Raw genomic sequence first — 22,632 nt, forward strand, 5'->3', positions numbered from 1 at the left:
ATCACACCGCGCCAGGCCTGCCCGCCGCGGCCCAGGCAGGGTGGCCGCGCTGCTGGCGGGCGGCGGCGTGATGAGCTGCCCGGTCTCAGCTGGCAGAGTCCCCGCTCTCACACCACGGCCGTTGGGATATTTGTTGTCTCCGGCGCAGCCCTGGCTGGAGAGGCCAAGGTTTAGTCACCCCTTGGCCGGCAGCTGCTCCAGAAGCAGGGACCTGCCCTTGGACCGCTCAGCCAGGGAGCAAGCGGGGCCTTTGCCGGGGGGATGCAACAGCCCCGGCCTGCTGCACTCCTCGTGCCCCATCCCGCGCTCCCCCCTCCATGCCAGAGGAAGGCCAGGGCACGGAGCCTCCCACTGCAGGGCGTGCTGCACCCAGGGGAGCAAAGCTCCTTGCTCCCATGCAGGCCCGTGTCAGCCACGGGGACCCAGCCCGGCCACCCCAYGTCTCAGAGGGCTTGCCGGGGTGCCGCAGGTGAGTGCGCCCAGCTGCAGCTCCGGGTTATTTCCAAGGGGTCCTTTGGGAAGGCAAGTCTGCTAGCCACAGGGTCAGTCTGCTGGCCAGGGGCTTGCTGGAGAGTTGCAAATTAAAAAGAAAAGTGGGAAAGCCGTGTGGCTCTCAGTTTCCCTCCCAGCAGCCGTGGGACGGGATGGACAGGTCTGTCTGAAATGGGAAGGTCTCCCTCTAGTGCACAGAGCCTGCTGTGCACAGCGGTGCTGTCCTGCTCCACCTGCAGCTGCTTCGGCTCCGGGGTTTACAGGGGCATCTCCTCCTGCTCCTGGGCTGTCCCGCACCGCTGCCTCGGGGCCCGGCTAGCTGCTGCGGGGTAACGCGTGCTCCCCCGGACTTGGGCTACCCGATTCCTCGTAGCCTGAATGCGCGCACCCATCACCRGGCAGCGTTTATCCTCGTCACGGCTCTGCAAGCCGCTGTTCGGAGCAGCCCCGTGGTGTGAAGAGCASCACTGCTTGCAGGTCCGTGCTTGATAAGCCTTAGAGCATAAGCTGCAGGAAAAGGCACCTATCTCAGGAGGCACGGAGCCAGGTGAGCTGCTGCGTGCCCTGGCCGGGATCTAACGCGAGGGATTGCATTCACCCCTCTCACTTCCCCTGCAGTCTCAACCAGCCATCTCTTTGTAAAGGCCTGTACTGACGTGTTGCAGAGTTTTAGTAGCACATGTSAGACAGTTGCCCCAAGCACCTCGGAACCAGCCTCATTTCAACCCAAAGCGCCGAYGTCCTTGCGGGAGGGAGATCTCCGAGAAGGCAGAGAGCGCAGGCGCGCGGCGTGCTCCCCTGCTGCCGAGCACTGCACCCAAGTGGAAGGCCAGCTCTGTATTACGTTATGATTTTTTTAATGAATACAGCTCTCGGCAGGTGGCACCAGCTAAGAAAACAGAGTTCCAGAGAGAGCAGGAGGGAGGAGGAAACCACATCTTCAGCAGCAGCCTCAAAGCAAAGGCTTGGCATTTCTATAGCAGCAGCAGCAAGTTTGCGTGCTGGTCRGAGACATCTAATTGCCTTCGCAGGGAGCCCGCGGGTGGCTGCGGGTCGCTGCCCCTCCGCCAAGCCCCACCGCACCGTGCCCTTGCTGCAGCACTCGCTGCCCGAGGACAGCTCGGCAAAAGCAGGGCAGAGGGGAGCCCCTGCCACGATGCTCCTGCACTGCTGCCGCTCAGGCACCCCACTCCTCATCYGGGTTTTGCGTGGAAGTAGGAGAAAAACAGGCTTGCTCAGAAGTCCTGTACTCCTGCCCRCCAGCTGGGCCAGGAGGAGAAAGGGCTGGGGAACTCCCGTGTCTAGGGCAGCAGTTTTACAGACAGCGTTACACAAGACCTTAGCAAACCTGATTTCCAACACTGAATGGCAACAGAGCACAGGAAAAACAGGTTAAAAAGTGAGCCGTGCTCTAGCCTGGGGGCTTACAGGAGGGACTTCCCTGCTACCTGGACTCACAGCAAGCCAGCGGAGCCGGGGCAGAGCACAGCCCCAGCTCTGCTCCCGCTGCTGCCGGCGTGGCCCCACGGGCCACCCCACGTGTGGGTGAGGGCCGAACTGCATGTGCCTTCCCTTGCAAGGTGACACAGCCACCGATGGCTGTGCCGTCCGGTCCGGTGGAGTGACACTGGCGTGAGCCAGCCCTGTCCAGCTGCTCCCAGCCAGCCAGCGCTGGCTGTGCAACCCAGTGACACTGGCCAGGCTGAGGCATCTCTGCAAGGGTGGGAGGRAACGGGTGCTCATGCTGGGCTGGGAGCTGCTACGGGTGATACAGATGCAAGCATTAGGACAGGGCTAGGCAGTGCTGGCRCCCAGCTCCAGGGTGCTCCTTCCTCCACCTCCCTGCCTGGTGCATTGCTCTTCCATCAGGCCCTAAGCCAAGTGGAGCTGGGACAGGTCAACAAGACTGGGCTCCTGCAACCCCATACTACCCTGGAGCTCAGGAACAGCCAGAGCAGAGCTGCTCCTGCGCTACAACAAGCAGAAGATGCCCCACCTGTCTGACCAAGGGCTGGTTCAGAGCCCGGCTTTGCTTACACTCAGCCCAGTTTAGTCCTTCCTGCTGTGAGTTTCCTTCCGCCACGGAAGCAGAGAGCTGCATGCCGTCCCCTGAGCTCCTCTCACTGCCCAGCTCCACCGTGATTCATCTCCGCACCTTTGTGACTGTGATGGTAACACGTGAGCATCCTGCTATAGGGTGCTGTGCAGCGGGACTGCCTTACTGCGTGTGCTGCAAACTCCCTCATCTGCTGGGGCAGGAGAGACCTCCGGGGGCTGCTTCTTTGGTGGTTTGTGTGCTTGATATGCTCTCCCTTYCCAGGAAAGGTGGGCTGGAGGAGTGTGTCCAGCACGGAAGAGCTGCATGGTCAGAGACCAGCTCTGTCYCCTGCACAGAAACGTCGGACCCTGGTAGCCGGTTGTCGCACCCACCCCGAGGAGCAGAGCCGGTTCATGCTGCAGAGCGCTAGGGAGCTGAGCCTGAACATGTGCAGGTAAGGAAGTGGGCACGATGCTGTGAGCAGCGCAAAGAGCAGAGCGAGGGTCCGATGCTGGTGAATGCAGGGGGGCCTTTGCTCTGCTGTGCCCTGCACAGGAAGGCGCGGAGGTGATGGGGGCTGCTTGGGCAGCAGCGAGGGTGCTGTCACTGCCAGCTCGCGCAGCCCTCGGGCAGGCTCCGCAGAATGTCCTCCAGGTTCTGCTTGTCGGCCCGGATCTCGGCGAGGTCGCTCTCGAACGCCTGGATCTTCTCCTGCTGCCGCTCCGCCTCCCGCTGCAGGTGGCTGAGCCTCCCGGCCAGGGCGCCCRGCTCGGCCAGGCGCAGCTGCAGGCGCTCCAGCTGCTGACGGCTGGCGTTCAGCACAGCRTCCACGTGCGTGGCCTGCTCCAGATTGCCTGGGCGAGGGGGAAGGACACTGATGAGAGAGAGGCACAGAGCCAGACAGGAGAGGCTCTGGACATACTGCTAAAGCTCTGGCAGCCATGGGGAGGCTCCACACCGCAGTGATTGAGAAAAGGATACAGGACATATCTGTTACAGGTGGATGATGGTTTCACTCCTTTGCAAAATTTCAGAGCAAGAGGAGTTGGAACAAATCCATCCAGCAACAAGGAGCAAACTCAGCCAGGTACCTCCCTTGGCTCCCAAAGGCCTGAGCCCTTAACCCAGTGCTGTTCCACCTGGAGATGCCAAGGGAGCTCAGGGTTTCTTCTCCAGCACACTGTTCAGCAAGCCCCAACCCCTTCTGTATGAGGGCTTTTCCTGAGCTGTGACCCCTCAGGAAGCTTTGCTAAGATCCACAGTGATCTCCAGCTCAGCCTGGATGGCACCTACTCTGCACCAAGGAGCAGGAGAGCCTCAGGCCTCAGCAGCCTGGCAGCTCCCAGGGAACCTGGCACGAGCTCCCCGCACACGCCTCACCTAGGCTGCGGAGCAGGTCGTTCAGGGTCTCGATGTCCGAGAGCAGCGAACCCCGGGCTTCCTGGAGACTTTTTGCCAACTGATTTGCCTCTGTCCTCACCTTCCAACACAGACACCCAAATTAGGCACCCTGAGGACCCTTGGCTGGGGAGAGGGGAGGGGATCCCAGGAACAGCCCAAGACACTTCCCATACAGTGGAGCCCAAAAGCCAGGTTTCTCCCTGTGCTTCAGGCAAAGCCCCTTCTTGGTTTTGGTTGGAAAAGGGAGGATGCAAGCTGCCCGAGGGGACCTAGCTCACCTGGTCTGCTTCCTCCAGGTTCCCCCTGAGCTTCTCAGCCACATGCTCCTGTCTGGAGAGCTCCTGCAAGGTCTCGTTGGTGTGCATGGTGAGCTTGCTGGCCTGCTTGCGGGTCTGCTTGCTCTCCCACAGCACAGCCTGTGCCCTCTGCAACGGGACGGACACAGGGAGAATCACTCAGGGACACCCAGCAGGACCGCAGCTGGCTGCCAGGCTAGGGCAGCAGACACGGAGAGGGCCCCGGTCACAGGCATCCTTCCTTGTCTGCGTGCAGCCCCACCTGGGCCTGCCACAAGCCTGRGATGGCAAACAGAGCTAGGAAGGTGTTTCAGGGGGCAGGAATGTTATAGGACAGAATCAGGGTGGGTTTGGTGAGACAGGGATATAGAAAGACCTTCAAGCATCCTTTGGGAAGACAAGGCTGGGCTGGGGGGCAGCACAAGCTGTGTTTGGGGAGCTCTGTAGCCCTGCCTGCAAGAAACTGGGCTCTGCTTCGAGGGCTGCCCAGCGCGGCTGTGCTTCGCAGCCCGGCGTGGGCTCCCTGCAGCCCGCACCCCTCGCTCAGACCTTAGCGCTCTCGCCAGCAACTTGCTCGGCCTCCCTGGCCATCCTCCTGGCTGCGGTGGAGACCGACAAGGAGTTTCCCAGCATCTTTTCTGCCCGTTTAGTCTTCCTCTGGGCCTCCACCATTGTCCTGTCCCGCACAAGTGCCATCTTTCTGCTCAGGACAGCCTGGCCCTTCTGATGCCTCAGCTCCTTCCTCGTGCCTATGGGGACAAACCGGCGATCACCACCATGGGCCTTTCTCCCTTGGGGTGCCCAGAGCTACCTCGATCTCTGGGAGCAGAGAGAGAGGTAGGAAACTGTCGCTCAGCCTTGCTGGGTGTTTGTGGGTGGGTGACAGCTCAGGTGACAGCCCTTCCTCTCCTCGAGGAGGTGGGGTGCATCAGCTCCCTGTGTACAGGCACCTGCTGTGACCTGACTGCCTTGGAAAATGTTTTAATCCCAGCTCAATCTTGGCCATCTCCACCCTCTGCCTCYGGGCGCTGCGTGGAGCCGGGGGCTGGCTGGAGATGCCAAAGCAGCATCAGCACAAACCCCTTCTGGAAGATGGCAAGAGCTGAGCTGTGGCTGGGAAACGCTCTGGATGGTGGCTTTTACCTTCCAAGTTGGCCAGGAGGGACTCTGCGTCGGAGAGCACAGCTTTGCCATGTGAGACCGCCGAGGTGGCCAGGGTGCGGGCAGAGGCAGCCCTGTCCCGCAGCTGCGGAAAGGAGAGCAGGGATGAGGCCAGGGAGAGGGTGAAGAGCTGCGTCCAGCTGTGAAACGTGAGGCCCAGCTGGTTCCCGTTCGGCAGCTGAACTCCTTGGGAGATCCGTCAGCACGAGGAGGAGACGTCTCCCCAAACGGCTCCYGCTCCCCCGGCTGCAGGCACGGCCCTTCCGGCTGCTGGAGCCGCGGGGCTGGGGCTCCCCGTCTCCCTGAGCCCGGTGTGGGAGGCACGAGAGGGATGGTCCCGGCCCGCCCGAGGGTCCCCCGCGGACGAGCAGCAATTCTCCGCAGCCGCCCCAGGCCTCACCTGCCCGAAGCTGCGAGTCCTCTGCAGCTCCCGGCACGGCTCAGCCGCCAGCGCGCGGGAAGCCTCCACGGCCCGCCGGGCCGCCGGCTCCCCGGCCTTCGCTGCCTGCTCCAGCGCCGCCAGGTCCCGCGCCAGGGCCCCAGCCCGGGCCAGCAGCTCCTGCTGCAGGGTCAGAGATGCAAAAGGCTYCCTTAGGGCGTCTGCAGCCCTGGGAGGGAACGTGGCCCCCGGGGCAAAGCACGGGGGGATGCAAGTCCTCGCTGATACAGCAGGGAAGGAAGAGTCTCCTTAGCCAGTGTGGGGGACACCGGGACAAACCCCCTGTCCTTGGCCACCCCAAGGACAACCCTGCCAAACTGCCCTCCAGCCCCAAGGGTCCTACAGGGCCAGGGTGCTTTGTGGGGTGAGGCCAGGGGCTGTGCAGAGCAAGGCCCCCCGCTCAGGGCTGGTGGGTGCTGAGCTGAACACCGTGGAGTGCTGAACGCTGCTCACCTGCCCTGGAGCAGTCATCGGCAGCAGCTTCTTGGCCATGTCCACGTTTGCCTGGTGGACAGCCGTGAAAGCTCTCTCGGCCTCTGCTGCCACCTCCAGCATGCCAGCGCCCAGCTCCTCCTGTGCCCGCTGGATTTCCTTGTACCTGCACGGACAGGACATCACGTTCACCCAGGGTCTTGCAGTGCCCAAGGAGATGATGGTGTGGGACTTGGCCCTGGGCACAGATGTAGGGGAAAACTGCTGGGGAAGAAGAGCTTGAGACACCCCCGGCGCAGAGCAGCATGGCTGTCTGCCTCGCAGCACTGCAATGTAATGAGTTTTGCAGGACTCAGTCAAGCCCCTACTGGGCAGCCAACCCTGCTGAGCCACCGCGAGCTGTTTCTGGGACAGGGTCCTGGCTGCGGGTCAGGGGCTCCCGGCACCCTGCCGGCCCCACTGGCTGCCACTGCCAGCCCCTCACCTGGCCTCCAGCTCCTGCTGCGTCTCCAGCATCGTGCTCTCCTCCAGCAGGCTCTGCAGGAGCGCGTAGCTGGCGTTGGAGACTCGCAGTGCTCTCCTGACCACGGACTCCACCTGCACCGCAGCATCCCCGTGGCTGCAGGGACCAGGGCACCAAGACAGAGAGGTTATTAGGAGCAGCATGTTGGAAGGGAGAAGTAATTCAGGACCCTGCCAGCAGCCTCCGCTCTGCCCTGTGCGTGCCGAGATCAGACAGGGYGAGGCTCGTGCAGAGCACGCAACGGATCAGGAAAGCCCTACGGGCTCGCACGTCCCCGTCCATCACTGCGAGCGGCAGGCCGGGAAGGGACGGAGGGTCCCAGCACGGCGGCTGTGCCGCCCGACAGGGCCCGCGGCGCGGCCCGCGCCTGCTGGCGTACCTCTCGGCCAGCGCTCGGGCCTCCAGCGCCGGGCGGCTCCAGTTGGCGGGCTGCCGCGGGACTTCACGCGGGACCTCCTTTAAACGCGAGGGGCAGCAGTGAGGGCTGGCAGGGGCCCCCGAGGCCCCGGCCGCGCGATCCCGGTGAGCTGAACAAGCACCGGCCGGTGCCGACGACATCCCACCCCGCGGCTCCAGCACGTCCCCCCGCCCCGGGAGCCCCCCCCCGGCCGGCGGGAGCCCGCACCGTGGTAGCCAGGGTGTCCGCAGCCCGCAGGAGCGCCTGCTCCGCCAGCGCGGCCCCGGCACCTGCGGGCAGAGCACAAGCAGAGGCTCGATCCCCGCGGGAGGGGAAAACGGTCCCTCTCGGAGCAGGGGGAAGCTCGGGAGGGGACTCGGCGCCCGGCGGACGCTCGGCTCCCACGCGGCGCCCCGCGGCAGGGCATCCCGCTACCTCGCAGGAGGTGACGGCCGGACAGCCCGTCGCCCCGGGGCGCGTCTCCCAGCGCCGGGCACGGGCCGTCGCAGCCCGGTTTTTGCAGCCGCTCCTCCGCGTCCTGCAGCGCGGCTTCCAGCCGCTCGGCCTGCGGGCGAGACGCGGCGCGCCGGTGAGGCCCGGGGCGCTGCGCCCCGCACGCCCGCCTCCGCGGCGCCGGCAGCCCACCTGGTCCCTCAGCAGCCCGTAGCAGGCAGGGCACTCGCGGCAGCCGGAGCTCGGCGGGTCGGGAAAGGAGTTGGCCTCGCACCGGTCGCACTTGCGGCCCACGAAGCCCGGGCGGCAGACGCAGGTGCCGTTCTCGTGGCACCGCGGCGTGACCGAGCCCAGCGGGGAGCAGTTGCAGGCTGCGGTGGGAAGGGGTGGTCAGGGCGAGAGGCCGGCGCGCGCCGCGGCTGCCAGCCCTGCCGCGGGCGCCGAGCCACTGCCTGCCCCGTACCTCGGCAGCCCCCRGCGGAGAGGCCGAAGAAGCCGTGCTGGCATCGGTCGCAGCGCGTCCCCTCGACGCCGGGCTGGCAGGAGCACTGCCCCGTGAGCGCGTGGCACCGGCTGTCCCRCGACCCCGCCGGGTGGCACTGGCAGCTGGCAGAGAGCGGTGAGCAGAGACCCCCAGCTGGGGACACAGACCCCCCCAGTGCCGAGGCGGCCCGGTGTCCCCCGGTCCCGTACCTCTTGCACCCCACGGCGGGCTGCAGGCCGTGGTAGCCCGGCTGGCAGCGCCCGCAGTCCCTGCCCGCCACGTGCGGGAGGCAGCGGCACTGGCCCGTGGCGGCGTCGCAGCCGTCCCGGCCCGCGGCCGAGCCCTCGGCGTTGCACTCGCACGCTGCGGGGAGACGAAACACGGGTTACGTCCCCGCCGGGGCCRCGGGAGGGGGATGCTGGGGTCCCTCCTGTCGGACAGGGCTGTATCCAGGGAAGGAGGACAGCAGTGGGAAGAGAGGGCGACAGGCTATCCCTGAGCGCGCCCAGGACCGCCGTGCCGCGGGCGGACGGGCGCTCAGCCCCCCGACCCGGCGGGGCACAGCCCGGGGCTGCACGTACGCGTGCACTTCCCAGCGGGACCGGGAGCCAGCGCGTCCCCGTAGAAGCCCTGCCGACACCTCTCGCAGCGCTCGCCCGTCGTGTTGTGCAGGCACCGCAGGCACCGGCCGGACTCGGGGTCGCAGTTYCCCACGGCGTTGGGATCCACGTTCCCGTGGCACTGGCAGGGGACGCAGGGACGCGCGGGGCCCCTCTGCCCCAGTGGGTCCCCGAAGAACCCGTCGTCACACAGCTCGCACCGTTTCCCTGGGGGAGGCGGAAACGCGGGGAGGATCCGGCGGTGCTGGGGCTGCCGGCGGTGCCGGGGCTGCCGGCGGCCCCGTCGCCCGCCCGCCCGTCCCCTCCTCACCTCTCTGCCCCGGCGGGCAGCCAGTACAGACCACCTCGCCGCTGCTGGGCACCTGCGTGCAGGGCGAGCGGCCGGGGCACGGGCACGGCTTGCAGTCRTCCGAGCGCCCTGCAAAGGGGTTGCCGTAAAAGCCGGGGCTGCAGCGCTCGCAGGAGGGACCTTCGGTGTGGTGCAAGCATCGGCAGTGCCCTGCAAGCAGGAGAACGGAGTAGAGGGGCTGCAAAAGCCCGGCCTCGAATAACAGCAGCAGGGCTGCGGGAGAGCTGAGCTCGGTGCGGGGCTCGAACCGGGACGAGGAAGGCCGTGCGCCTCCCGCCAAGGGATTGGGCTGGGATTGCAGGTTCCCCATCGAGATTTTTCCCTTTTTGCCCAGCGCTTGCTCAGGCGAGGAGGTTTTGCCCAGGACGCCCGGGCGCCAGCAGCAGCAGCGTCGTGCTCCCGGGCGGAGCGGGGCCGGCGCGACTTTGCAGCCTGCGCTAATCGACAACATATTTCTCCGCGACGAGCCGCTGTCTCCCGCTGCACGCAGCCCGTGTCGCAGAAAACACAAGCAGCCGGGCTGCAACCCGGCGGGGGGCAAACGTCTCCTTGCAATCCGAGCCGGTGAGTCAYGGCCTTGAGAAATCAGCKGCAGGGAGGAGGAGGAGGAGGAAGGACGCCTCAAGCCCACCTCCCTCCAGCAAGGACCACCCTCCTCCAGGCAGCTGCTTTGCTGGAGGATTGGGARGATTTTTCCCTATGATTTGTGGGGTCGGTTCCTCCCCAGAGGGCTGTAGGGTTGCGTAGGAGGCAACGGGCATTTTTCCAGGCATTTTGCCATTTACCCCACACGTGGGCGGAGCCGGATGATGGAAAAAGAAAGGAGAAACGGGTGGCAGAAAAGGGTGGAAAAATAAATGAAAGGAAGCGTGTGAGTTGCCTGGGCCTGGCAGAGCCAGGCCGGGAGATCAAAGGCCTGGACCCGTCCCCGGCGACGGCGTTCAGCCGGCGACGCCAGCCCCGGCTCCGCGAGACGAGGGGGCGACCTTGCAGGCCTGTTTCCCTTGGCCGGTTGAGAAAAACGCCTCTTCCAGCCCTCCCCATCCCGGCYGCGCGCTCTCGGCGCCGAGGGGAGCCTGCCAGCGAGGGCCTCGGCGGCCGGGGGCTCTGCCTGGGTCCCGAGCGCATCATCTCGTTTCCCAGCTCTTCTCGGCTCTRATCCGAGTCACCGCTTCCGTAGGGATGGATGGGCGGATGGATGGGGACCGAGACAGCRTCTCGCGAGTGTCGTCCCAGCTGCACAGCTCCGGGCTGCGCTGGCCCGGGGCTCGGCTGCTCCGTGCCCCCCTCCGGAGACCAGCACCCTTTCCTCYGCTCTCCGTTACGCTCGCCAAGCTCAGTGAAAGAGCCGCGGCATTGCAAATCAGCGCTGCCGCTGCAGTCGGCCTGGTCCTTCCTGTCTTTGCAGTTATGGATTCGGTCTCTATAAATAGCCAGGCAACGAAATCCRAAGGTTTTGGGGTCCCGTAACCTCACGGAGCGTCCCCAGCACCCCCCGGAAACATGCTGAGCGTGCTGATCCGTTACCCGTTTGCACGAGGATTTGGTGACCGGAGGGGCCCGGAGGGCAGCGGCCGGGGACGCACCTGCGAGGGGGTCGCAGCTGCCGTGCCGGTTGCAGGCGCAGGGCACGCAGGCGACGAGCGGCCCGCCGAAGGCCACCTCCCGCTTGAAGCCGGGCGCGCAGGACTCGCAGAACTGGCCGGCGTAGCCCCGGGGACAGACGCACTCCTCCACCCAGGCGGCCGACGAGGCCGGGCCGGGGCGCGCGGACGCGAGCTGCACCTCGCTCAGGGACAGCCTGCCTGCGAGAGGACAGGGCGACGCCGGGGACGGTCCTCCTCGGGGCCACCGCGCGGTGCCACCCCCCCCCCCCCCCCGGCATGGCGAAGGCGCGCGAGGTCACCTACCTCGCAGGGGGCCGCGGCTCACGCGGAGCCGGAGGGCGCTCAGGTTGGAGAGCAGGCGCTGGAAGCTGAAGGCTGACAGCGAAGGCTCTGCRCCCTCCTCTGCCTCGTGCAGCCTGTTGGAGAAGCAGCCGGGAGAGAAGGAAGGGCCTGGCTGGTGGCCACCCGCCGCTGGCCGTGCCCGCGGGACAGCTCGGCTCCCAGGGCCATTGCTGGGGACGTGGTCAGTTCTCGGCAGGGGCACGGAGCAGGGCTGAACCCCCGGCACGGGACAGGACAGGACGCGGTCCCCGTTTCCCCAGCCCCAAGCAGGATCAGAGACGGCGTGACCCAAGCCTGCCCCAGGAGAGAGCCCGAGGGGCTGCGGCGGTACCTGAAGGCGACGGCCTGCTTCCTCCCGTCAGGCTGGCTCTCGTTGCCGGCTGCGGAGGAGCTGGCCCACATCGCGATGCCCATGCCGTCRCCCTCCAGCACCAGCTGCACCCGCGGCAGGGGTGCTCCAGTCCCGTTGCCCTCCACTGCCAGCAGCAGGGAGAGGAGCTGCCCATAGCTGAAACGCTGGTTCTGCAGAAACTTCTCTGTGATGGAAAAGAAGAGGAAAACCCATAGGACCCGGACAGGCCAACGTCCTGTTCCCATCATGATCAACAGGAGGCAAAGCTGGTTTGTCCTCGGTCACTCTCCTGGAGCAGGGCCAGCGCCGAACCGACCTCCCGAGGCCCCATCCCCCTGCTCAACCCACCACCACGGCCTCTCGCCGCAGCTGCGGAGATGCATCCAGCTCCGCTCTGGAGCACGGTTCCTGCATCTGCATGCATCGGTTCAGCGGTGCGCAGTCATGCAAAGGACCGTGMCGGAGGGATCCCTGCAGCAGAGCAGGAGCCCGGTTACAGCACAGGGGCTTAGCAATACTCCTGCACGCATGATACCTGGTGCAAGAAAATCCACCGGCTCCTCTCCGTCCCACTCAGTGAAGATTTCACCGTTAGCCCAATGCAAAGGGATTTCGATGCCATCCGGTGTCGCAGCCGCCCAGCCCTCCAGCCCTGAGACAAGTGCAGGGAAGGGGAAGCACTCGGTCACCCAACAAGCCATGGCAGCAACAGGGTTTTGCTTTTTATGGCTCCATCTCGCCTCATGAGATTCTCCAACATCTAGTAAGGTGCAAGCACTTTCCTGCAGCCGGGGCCTTTGTAATGCTGCGCTCCGAACAGGCTCTGGGGCCCCACACGCTGGATAGCAGCACTAGCCGTCCCTTTGCTCCCATTTGTTTGTTTTCTTGGATTTGGAGAAAAWTAGTATCTTTAAACTTTTGCTTCCCTGCCCATTCTGTGGTTCAAAAGTTGGAGAGCRGAGGAAGCCCAGACACAGACGGGGTACAATTGCATTAAGTTGGTTTCCTTTGGAAACAAGTTAAACTCTCCCCCACTCCCAACAGTTATTTATTGCATCCAGCCCCGGGCGCCTGGAGGACGCACTGGGAATGCTCTCCAGGACGCGAGTGGGCTGCACTCAGCGGGATCCCTTATCTAATCATCCCCAGCCTGGACCACTGACCCTTTCCTGCAGCACRGGAAGTTTCGGGCTGCTCCAACGCAGCCCGCAGGTTTTGGGAGCACTTTGGGGGACTTGATTTATGAGCAAATGCGTGCACTGTAACGCRCGCCGCACAGCCTAGCGGGGAGCTGAGCTCGCTGCGCATCCCGCGCTGCCCGGAGGCGCTGAGCCTTTGGAACCCCAAATCGGCCGGAGCCCCGGCTCCGTTTCAGGGCTGTGCAATGCAATTAGCAGCGCGTTTCAAACGCCATCAGGAGACACTTTCACCTTCCCCCCAACCCCGTCCGCTCGCTGGGTGCTGACGCCCTCGTCAGGGTGTGGGCAAGGTGGGGGGGCGAGGTACCGGAGGCGGCACCGAGCCTGGGGAAAGGGCAAAGCTCCCCCCCCCCCAGGCTCCGTCCTCGCGGTTTTTCCCTTTCCGGCCCGTTTTTCCGCAGCGCCCCGCCAGGCCCCCCGGACCGGGCTGCTCGGCCCCCGCCTTCCCGAACCGCTGCAGCGCCTCGGTCCTCGGCCGGTTCCCGGTACCTCGCTGGAAGGCRGCGCGGACGCGGGTCGCCTCGTAGCCGGCCGCCGCCGTGCACGCCGCGGAGTGGCCGTAGCAGAAGCAGACGGTGCAGCCGGCGGGGTTGTGGGGCTGCAGGTTGAACGAGCCCGGCCGGCACCTGCGACGGGGTGGGGTGGGGAGAAACACGGAGCGTGGCACGGGGCGAGGGCAGAGCCTCCGTCCCAGCCGGCGAGGGGCAACGCCGGGCCGGAGCAGGAGGAAGGCGGCTCCGAAGGCGTCGCGGGCACGGCGGTGCCGGGCGGGCGAGGGCCCGCGGGCCCCGCGCCGCTCACCTCTCGCACGCGGAGCCCTCCACCCGCTCCTTGCAGGCGCAGCGCCCCGTGTCCGGGTCGCAGGTGCCCACGCTGCCCGCCGGGTTGCAAGCGCAGGGTCTGCACGGGTGAAGGGGGTGAGACRGAGGCGCGAGGAGGGGAGCCCCGGGGCCGCCCCGCCGCCGGGCGCCTCCTCACCGGCAGCCGCCCCGGCCGAGGCTGTGGAAGCCGTCCTCGCAGCGCTCGCACTTCCAGCCCGTCACGTTGGCTTTGCAGGCGCAGGCCCCCGAGCTGTCGCACTGGAGCCGCACGGAGCCTGCGTGGAGACACCCCCCGTCCCGTCCCGAGCCGTCAGCAGGAGACGGGGCGGCCCCGGGGGGGGGGGGGACCGCTCGCAGCGGCCCCGTGCACACCCATGAGCCGGCCCGGCGCACCCGCGGCGTGGCAGTGGCAGGGCTGGCAGGCGGCTCGCTCGTCCCAGCGGTAGTGGTTGGGCCGGCAGCGCTCGCAGCGGGGCCCGGCGGTGTTGTCGCGGCAGCGCAGGCAGTGGCCGCCGTGCCCGGTGCTGCGGTACAGCTCCCCGTCGTAGACGCACTCGTCCGAGCGGCCGCTGCAGTTGCAAGCTGGGGAGGAGGAGAAGGGCACTGTGGCGCGCCGCCGGCCGGGGCCCGCTGCCGGAGCACGGCGCTCGCCCGGCCGCTCACGCCGCCTCCTCGGGCAGCGAGCTTGGGGCGCTGCCTCGCTGCTGGGCACGCAGGGCCCCCGGCGCGCGCGGGGCGCCTGCCGGTGCAAACCCCGCCTCGCTGGCCAGAAACCCTCGCAAAACGGGGCGAGAACTTTTTTTTTTCCCGCCCCCCTGGCTGGAAGGGCGTGCGGCGCGGGGCGCTACTCACGGAGGCACTCGTTGGCGGAGGCGGCGGTGGCGCGAGCCCACGGGCGGTCCTGGTAGAAGGGCCGGCAGCGCTCGCAGTCGGCTCCGGCCGTGTTGTGCTCGCAGGCGCAGGCCAGGCGCCCGGCCGCGTCGGCAGCGCAGCGGCTCGCGTGCCCGTTGCACTTGCACCTGCAGCGTGCGGCGGCAGCGGGTAGCCCGCGGCCGCCCGTCTCTCCCCCCCGCCCCACCGCCGGCGATGCTCCCTCGCCCCTTCGCGGGCTCCAGCCCTGCCCCGCACCGCCAGCTCTGCTCGGCGACCCGCGGGCACGCGAAGCGAGCGGGACGGAGCCGGAGGCGGACGCTGCGCCCGCCCCGCGCCGGCCCCTCACCTGCCGCCGACCGAGAAGTCCGAGATGGCGTAGTAGTAGGACTGCAGCACCTTGGGGTCCTTGAAGATGTCGTCCCCGAACGTGTTGAGCCGGTTCAAGGAGATGAGCAGGTCGGTGACGGTCACCCACTCCTGCGGGGCACGCGGGGAAGGCTCAGGCCACCCGCTCCCCATCTCCGCCACGAACCCCCTCGGCCGGGGCAGCGCGCCCCGGCGTCACCCCGGGCACGTCCCGCGGCGGCACCTGCAGAGCCGGGCTCCCGTCGAAGTTGTAGGCGCTGGGGCGGCCCTCCAGGGTGGAGAAGGCCACGTTGCCGCCGCTCAGCGGGGAGATGTCGCTGAATTCGTCGGTGCAGAAGGCCACCCGCTCGTCCTCCCCCGGCCCCACGTGCTGCCGCCGCCTCTCGCCGTAGGTCTGCTCGCAGGACGCGCTGTAGTACTGGTAGGGCAGCCAGGGCCCGTCGGCGCGGCTGCGCTTGTAGATGGCGAAGCTCTCCGGGCGGCTGGTGCGAAACTTCAGCCGCACGTAGGTGATCTCGTAGGCTTTGCCTGGGGCGCAGGGGGGGCCCCCGTGAGCCGCTCCCACCGCCCGCCCGCCGTGGGCCGCAAGCGGGGCCAGGGCCCGGGAGCGGGGTGACGTCCGTGTCGGACCCCGGGCGGGATGCGCTGGGAAGAGTCGGGCCCGCGCCGCGAACCCGCAGCCCCCGGGCAGCGGTGCAACAGGGCGGCAGACGCCCCGGGGCACCAGCCGCCCTCCCCTCCCCTCCCCTCCCCTCGAGGCCGGCTCCCGTGCGGGGGGACCGGGCATCGCCGCCACCTTTGCTGGCCCAAAGTCACAGAGAGGACGTCTGTCCCCGGGGCTGCCAGCCCAGCGCCGAAATTGCTTTAAAGAATTTGGGGGGTCCCAAAGCAAACCTCAGAAGTGCTTGATCGTCAGAGATGAAGGACGGGCTCAAAGACCCGGTTGCTCCATAACGGCACCGCTCCCGACAGCACAAAACAATTAGCTGCAAGGTTTTGGCTTTATTTGAAGAGCTAATGAGCTGGGAATGTTTGAGGGGTTATTCCGGGACTAGGAAAACAAGCCTGTAATTGGGCCCATATGAATAATGTCACACAGGCACCGTGACTTTGCTGCGGGGGAGCCCAGCGGAGCGGCGCTACCGGAGGCTGGGAAAGCGGCTGCCTCCGACCGGCGGGAGAGCCCGGAGGAGCCGGCACGGGGGGGACCCGCTCGTACCTGCCTGGAGCCGGGGCATCGGGCCGGGGCGGCGAGCACGTGCACGCACCTCCGAGCCGTCCCCGCCGCCGTGCTCCCACCCCGGACCTGCCTCCCTCCGGGACCTCCCCATGCGGGTGCCGCTTGGGGCATCCTCAACTTCAAACCCTCTCGGTCCGAAACGCGCAGGTCGCTGCGCCATGCGATGGCTCCCAGAAGGGTTATTCGAGCTTGTCACGTTCTGCTCCGCTGTTACCTGCCCTCCACCCCGTGCCGAGGGACCCCCGCGCCCGGCGGCGCCTGTTCCCAGACGCTCGGCCCCGGGGGGACGCCTGCCAAAACAGGGAGGTCAGAGCAGTCACCTCGTGCAGCGATTTCCTCTGGAGAGGAACCGCGGCAGAGCTGCGTCAATAAACAAGCGCTGCCCAAAGTGGCCTGCAGCAGCCTCGCGGCGAGGGGAGGGGGAGCGGGAGGATGCGGGGGGCTCGAGCTGGGTGTCTTCAACTTGGAGGCCAAAACTCTACACTACAGTGGAGAAGACTAAGTTGATGCCTCCTTTTTCTGGATGGTCACTTTAATTGGCCAAATTCTGTTCAGTTCCTCCAAGGAAGGGACGATCTATGAATAGCACCCATGGCTGCAGCTGGGTTGTCCCACTTTACTGCTCAGGGAGATCCAACGGATCCAAAATGCATGCATACGGCAAGGAGCCATGGTCAGAAAGGGCAACAGTGGGCACCAGAACTCCTGGGTCCCTCTCTCCATCCTGCTGTTTTTCCCAACTACATATACAGTCACCTCCCACAGAGGTAAAACTACAGCTCATAAAACACTGAGGTCTCCAGATGGAGAAGTCTGGAGAGGAGCAAGGGTTGTGCTACTTTATCATGTCACCTGTGCATGGCGGGCAGCCTCCAGCCCCATCAAACTGAGTCTGTGCAGGGCTCAGCCCTGGAAGCCCGTCGCAGGCTMGGATCCCTCAGGATCCCTCACAGCTGCAAAGGTCCTACCTAATCTAGACACATTTAAATCGGATGCCAGGGGTTATCTGAGGAGCTTCCTGCACCATCTATGCCATGTGCATCTGCAAGCCCACCAATATTTTGGGTTCCTTCCAGGGCCGTGCTGTTGTCTTGCCATGAACGCGATAGCTGTGGTTGTTAGGGGACTATCGATCCGATGCAAGTCCAGTGCACTACATCGGCATGGCTGAAACCTCTCGGAGAGGAGAGACTTAAAGGAGGATAATCTAATTAAAGCCAATCAACAGCATGTAGGTAAACACGGGTCTTGTCCAACTCATTCGATATCTTATTTAATAAGATCCCCAGGTAAGACATCTGACTCAGGACTGAGTACGAGAAACAGGCTGACASGAGCCACGCTATGTGGGTTAAAAAGCCCAATTACTGACTCAAGCTGGTGGCACAAATGCAAGTGAGGCTTTTGTCCTTTGCCCTTCTGTTTTTTGTTTTGTTTTGTCCTGGGCTGCGTCGCTGGAGAGGGGCTCCACGGGGGCCGCACTGCACACCCGACCACTGGGGCTTTCCCCAGTTAACCGGGCAAAAGTGCTAAGACCGTGATAAAAAAAATCTGCAACTGGGACAAGAATGGGGAACAGCAGCTGAGGGAAAAGTCAGACAGCAACATGCTGAGCACAGAGACGGCACTTTTTAGCGTGCCAAGAAACATTAGGAGTCTAGGAAGAGCAGCGCTGGTACGTTTGCAGAGGAACACTCGGCTCGGGAAGGGACACGGGGTTCGGGGTTGGTAACCGGGGCTGCACGTAAGCTCAGTGCAACGCTATGGCCTTGGATGTGTTCGCAAGGCGCTGACTCAAGCAGGGAGGTCCCGGGAGCTGCACAAAATCCTGCTAAACTCCACTAGACATCTCTGAGCAGGGTCTGACCGGGCACCGCCAGCCCGTGGAAGAGCCTGAGAAGAGGCACAAGAAAGGCAGAGATGGAAAACAAGCCCTGAAGCAAGAGACTCCGGGAGCTCAGCAGCTGACCTGGCCGGGACTAACAGCTTCCAGCAGCTTCCCAGCAGAAGGGAAGAAAATTCAGGCTAGAAGTTGCCTGCAGCCGTGGTGGGGCCCAGCGCCCGGGGGGACGGGCAGCAGCTTGCAGTAGCAACGCAGATTGCAGTCAGAGCATCTGCACTCCGGTTCAAGCACGAACGAATTTAGGGAGATCCAAGGGCCTGCGCTGGATGGGAGACGGGACGGTCCCCTCCAGCGCGGCTCGCGGGAGGTGTCGGAGCGGGGAATGGGGGCCGGCGGGCTCCTCCGGTGCTGCCGCTCCGCCCCGGCGGGGAGCCCAGCCTCGGCTGCTCGGGGACGCGGACCAGATGTCCGCCTGCTCGCAGGGGGCTGGGAAAGGGCCGACCTCCCGCGCCAGCCGGTGGCTCCCGCGTCCCCTCCGCCGGCCGCCCCGGGGCGACGCGGCCCGCCCGCTGGGGCCCCCCGGCACGGCTCCGGAGGGGGCCCGGGGGTGCTAGCGGTCAGATGCTCTGCTTGTTTGGCTCTGTCCGCAGCCCCTCTGCTACCCCCGCCTTCGGCACACGGATGGCAGGATACAGCAGAAAATGAAGCTATTGAAGAGCTGGCTAATTGCCAGGATAGTTTAGATGGCAAGAAGGCATTAAAATTCCTTTTTTAAAAAATGCCAGATGTGATCCCATGAGCTTTAACTACCCTACAAATGGATGATTTGTGTAATATTAAAAATACAGAGGGTCACATCTCAACTGGAGAAGCCTGCCAGCGCTGCCGTGGCGTTTGCAGAGCTCTGCCCCCCGTAAGCTGCACGCTACAGCCTCAGCAACGCACGGGCACGAAACAGCGCCGGTGGCAAACCGGAGGGACGTGCCAAGGCTTTGCACCCCCAGCGCTCGGCCCTAGCACACAAGGCTCTCCCTGCGGGTGACCACCACGATGGAGACCTAGCCGCGAACAGCAGGAAACACCCCACCGTTACCACGACCCCCCAGCGCAGCTGGGTGGGAAGCAGCACGGGGCGGCACGGCTGCTGGGCAGACATGGCCACTGCGGAGCAGAAGAGCCTCGCTGGCCCGTAGGTACTTTCAGGGTCGCATTTGCACCCTCGCCCACCCTGTCGCTGTAGGAGACCTGGCCTCGATCCCAGGATTCGTCCCCACTGCCAGCCACGGGCCGGCGGGACGGAGCTCCTTCCTGTGACCTATCCGCCGTGCTTAGCGAGGGACATCTCCCTCCTTGCACCCCCCCCCAAAAGCCCTGGGAGAGGGATGGGGGGGGGGCCCGCCTTAACCCAAACTCTACACCAGGAGTTACAGGGTGCAGGAGCATCCCTGGTGAGAGCATCCAGCACCCCGGTCCACGTAGCCGTGCATCCCAGGGCTCAAACGCATCCTCCCTCGCCCACCCGACCGGGGGCTGCAGCGCTCACGGGGGCCCCGGCCGCACTCACCCAGGTGCAAGGTGATGTTGACAGAGTTGGGGTACTGGATGCCAAAGGCCATGGACTGGCTCTGCCACCAAGTGCTGTCCTCCTGGCTGTGGAAGTCGGTGAGCAGGGAGGCGTTGTGGTGGAGCCGGGGGTCGCCGGCGTCGCAGCGGTGGCACAGCTTGGTGGCATCGCGGGCGCCCATCTGCAGGCAGTAGTCCTCGGGCGGCGAGCCGCACGTGTTGGTGGCCAGGGCGGCCCGGCCGAACGCCGCGTTCTCGAAGGCGGGCGTGCAGCGGCGGGCCCAGCCCCGGGCGTCGCGGCACGCCGCCGAGCCCCCCGCGCCGGCGCCCAGCCCCAGCGCCAGCAGGGCCAGCGCACAGAGCCCGGGCGGCCGCGCCATGCCGGGGCTCGCCGCGCCGCGCACTGAGCCTCCTCCGGACGGCCCGGCGGCACCGAGGGGACGGGAGGGGACGCGACGGTCCCCCCCACCGCCGGCCCGGCACCTCCTCTCGCTCCGAGGTCCATCTGGTGGAAGCTGCTGGAAATGTCCAAAAAGCATCGTTTGCAAACCCAGGCTGCGCGGTTTGAGCCCGCTGCAAGCCTGGAACCCCTCCCCAGCCCCGAGACCACCTCAGCCCCCACACCACGGGGCYGGGCAGGCTGGGGACCCCCCAGCAGGACACGTCCAAGCCCTATGGCTTTAGGGATGGGGGAAGTGGGGCCTTGGGCAGCGCCTGCAGAGCCAAGCACTGCAATTTCTCAACTCTGGGAACAAGCCGCGGCGATTCCCACCCAACGCCTGGGCTTTTCCTTGAAGCAGTGGGGCTCACCAGCTGACCCCCAGTGCCAAAATCAGGTGGGGAGGCTTTGAACCAGAGCCACCACAACCTATGCAGCCTCTTCTCCCTCCTGTGCTGACCAACAGGGACCCCTCCCAGCTCCCCCATTTGCACCAACCCAGCCAGGCTGTGGGTCTGCAACCCCCCAAAACACCTCCAYGCCAGGACAGGAGGATAACACACTCCGGAAGAACTAATACAGACCCCAAAACTGCCAGCAGCCCGGCGGCAGCGGTCAGAGCAGAGGCACCAAAGCCAGCGCTGCACGTGCACAGCCCGGGGATGCAGGGATGCTCCTGCTGCCAGGCTGCAAACCCCAGCACGCCACGGGGCAGCCCGGGGCCAGGAAGGAGCCCTTGCCCCATGGCCTGCTTTTCCCAGCAGGTTTGGGTTGCTTGAGGAAGCCTGACAGCGAACAGACACGGCAGGCTGGCCGGGAAGGCGCTGCGTGCCCTGTGCCAGAGGCATGGGGGCAACCAGCGCGCCCAGCTATGCCAGCTGCCCACAGCAACACGCTGGAAGCTTAGCCCACATTTATAATTTAAGCTCTTTCCTTTCCTTTCACTATTATTTATTTTATTCCCTCTCTCTCTCTGCACACTGCAGAGGAAAAGCTCCGGCGGGTAGCTGTGAATCAGAGGTCTCGGGCAGCGGCTCCCGTGGCGCTGCCGTTTCAAAGCCCCATTAACATATATTGACCCAGGCTCTGACAGCCGGAGCCAAGTCCGCCGGGAAGGGCGAATTTCCCAGTGCCGAGGAGCTGTGCATCAGCTGCCTGGGAGCAAGCAGCCTCTGGCAAACCCAGGGCCACATTTTGGGGAGAGAAGACGACTTTCAGTTAAATAATTCCCCTGCGCATCGCTACAACCAATTTTAAAGGGACAGACGAAGTGGGGGGAATTGCATCCTGCCCCAACACTGTTAACGGGCTCAGTATTTGCTTTTCCCTTGCGGCTGCAAGCACCTGCCTGGAAAGGATCTCCCATGCTTTACRGGTCTGTCAGCTTCCAGGGAGGATTTCTAGATGTGGCACAGACCATGCAGCCAATATCCTGGCCCCCTCCATCCCCTCTCCAAAGAGGGGTTCAGCTGAGAAGAGGTGACCAGACTACAAAAGCAGGGCTCAGTGGCGGCTCGTGGGGTGCTGGGGGATTCAAGCCAAGTCAACACAACTCTGCCTGTGTCTGGATTCTCTGAAGGGCATCACCCAGGCTTCGTTTTTGTTTGCCCCAAAACATCACCCACTAACCCAACACCTGCCTTGCCCTGGGTCTGAGACCCACCAGGGCTGCTGGCAGGTGCAGCAGGAGCCACATTACTCAGAGACGAGAGCTGAGTCACCACTAACCTGGGAGACATCATTCTCTCATATCCTCCTTCAGCAAAGCCCACCCTGACACGAGGGGATGGCAGACGCAGTCAGACCTTGGCAGAAATTAGTGGTGACTGGACACCATGCCCAGTAGCAGCCACTCATGACAGCCTGATTTGGTCCTAGCCTTCCATGAGCCTCTGCAAAGGGCAAAGAAGAAAAGAACATCACATCTGACTTCAGCCCACAGGAGAAGGGCCAGGAGCAGCCCCCAGTAATCTGCTTTCCTGGAAAGGGAAGAAAAATACAAGACAGCTGCCCTTCATTTCAGGTGCCTTTCAGGTTTGGACAGTGACTCCATGCTACAAAGCCTTCAAGCACGGCCTCACTGCAGGCAACCACCACCCCCGGACAGAGACACGGGGTCAGTTACAAGAAACTCCCTTGCCTCTCCAGGGCTTAGACGACCTTGAACGAGGATGTTCGAAAGAGCGATCAAAGCCAGGATTCACTCCCAGCCCCTCTAGCAGCTGAAGCCCTCTGCACACGGAGAGGTTTTGTCCCCTGCTCCAGGACTTTGGTGCAAGCCCAGAGGAGATGCAGCACCAGGGCTTCGGCACTGGAGAGCTGGGAGCACTGAGGAGCCTTCACCACTCCAGCACGGGRCAACACAAACCTGGCACCACGCAAGGGTTAAGAACCTTGCAGGCAGCAAGGAGAAAACGTTCTTCTGATTTGCTTAATGAACGTTAATTAAGAAGACAGAAGATAGCAGATTCCTTCAGGGTAGAGATGAAAGGCCTGTTAATTAAATCTAGAGAGAGGGAGCAGGGCCGACTGATCCTCCTTCTGATCAGACTTGACAACGCAGGCACCGAGGCAGAAGCGAGGTGTGCAAGAGCAGCAAAACCCCGCTTTCCTCCCCCAGCCCAAAGCGAGGAGCGCGGCTGGCGCAGAGCTCAGCGGGTGTTTGAAGGGGTGCTTGGGCGTGGGGGCGGCTCCGGAGCGTCAGCGGTGCCTCTCCATCATCCGCAGCAAGGGGGAGCCRGGAGAGGATTCCTCGGGGCAGCCAGGACCTGCTTGTTTTTTTTCTCCCATGGCCTGCAGCTCTGGCAGTGTTCAGGCCAGAGCTGGTCAGTAAGTCCAACTCCTGTGTTCCCTCAGCCACATTTGAAGGCCAAGGTGGTGACAAGAGCAGAGAAACTTGAAC

The 22,632-nt window shown here is 64.8% G+C and overlaps 1 protein-coding gene across 1 annotated transcript; it reads right to left on the bottom strand.

The window, feature by feature from the left end:
• Positions 1-3,129: 3,129 nt before the first annotated feature.
• LAMC3 (laminin subunit gamma 3) lies at positions 3,130-19,671 on the bottom strand. The gene is given in 28 exon segments (XM_085325329.1): positions 3,130-3,384; positions 3,911-4,010; positions 4,210-4,356; positions 4,777-4,976; positions 5,371-5,473; positions 5,789-5,950; positions 6,281-6,425; positions 6,744-6,878; positions 7,162-7,238; positions 7,408-7,491; positions 7,493-7,744; positions 7,825-8,003; positions 8,096-8,238; positions 8,326-8,479; positions 8,698-8,943; positions 9,047-9,235; positions 10,672-10,890; positions 10,996-11,108; positions 11,366-11,570; positions 11,922-12,038; positions 13,075-13,211; positions 13,387-13,485; positions 13,564-13,681; positions 13,800-13,988; positions 14,259-14,425; positions 14,626-14,756; positions 14,869-15,173; positions 19,293-19,671. Coding segments are annotated over 28 exon segments (4,746 nt in total). The 3' UTR covers positions 3,130-3,133.
• Positions 19,672-22,632: the final 2,961 nt, after the last annotated feature.

The sequence above is a fragment of the Rhea americana genome, unplaced genomic scaffold (genome assembly GCF_003343005.1).
Source record: "Rhea americana isolate MKP2758 unplaced genomic scaffold, rheAme1 scaffold_97, whole genome shotgun sequence".
NCBI lineage: Eukaryota > Metazoa > Chordata > Aves > Rheiformes > Rheidae > Rhea > Rhea americana.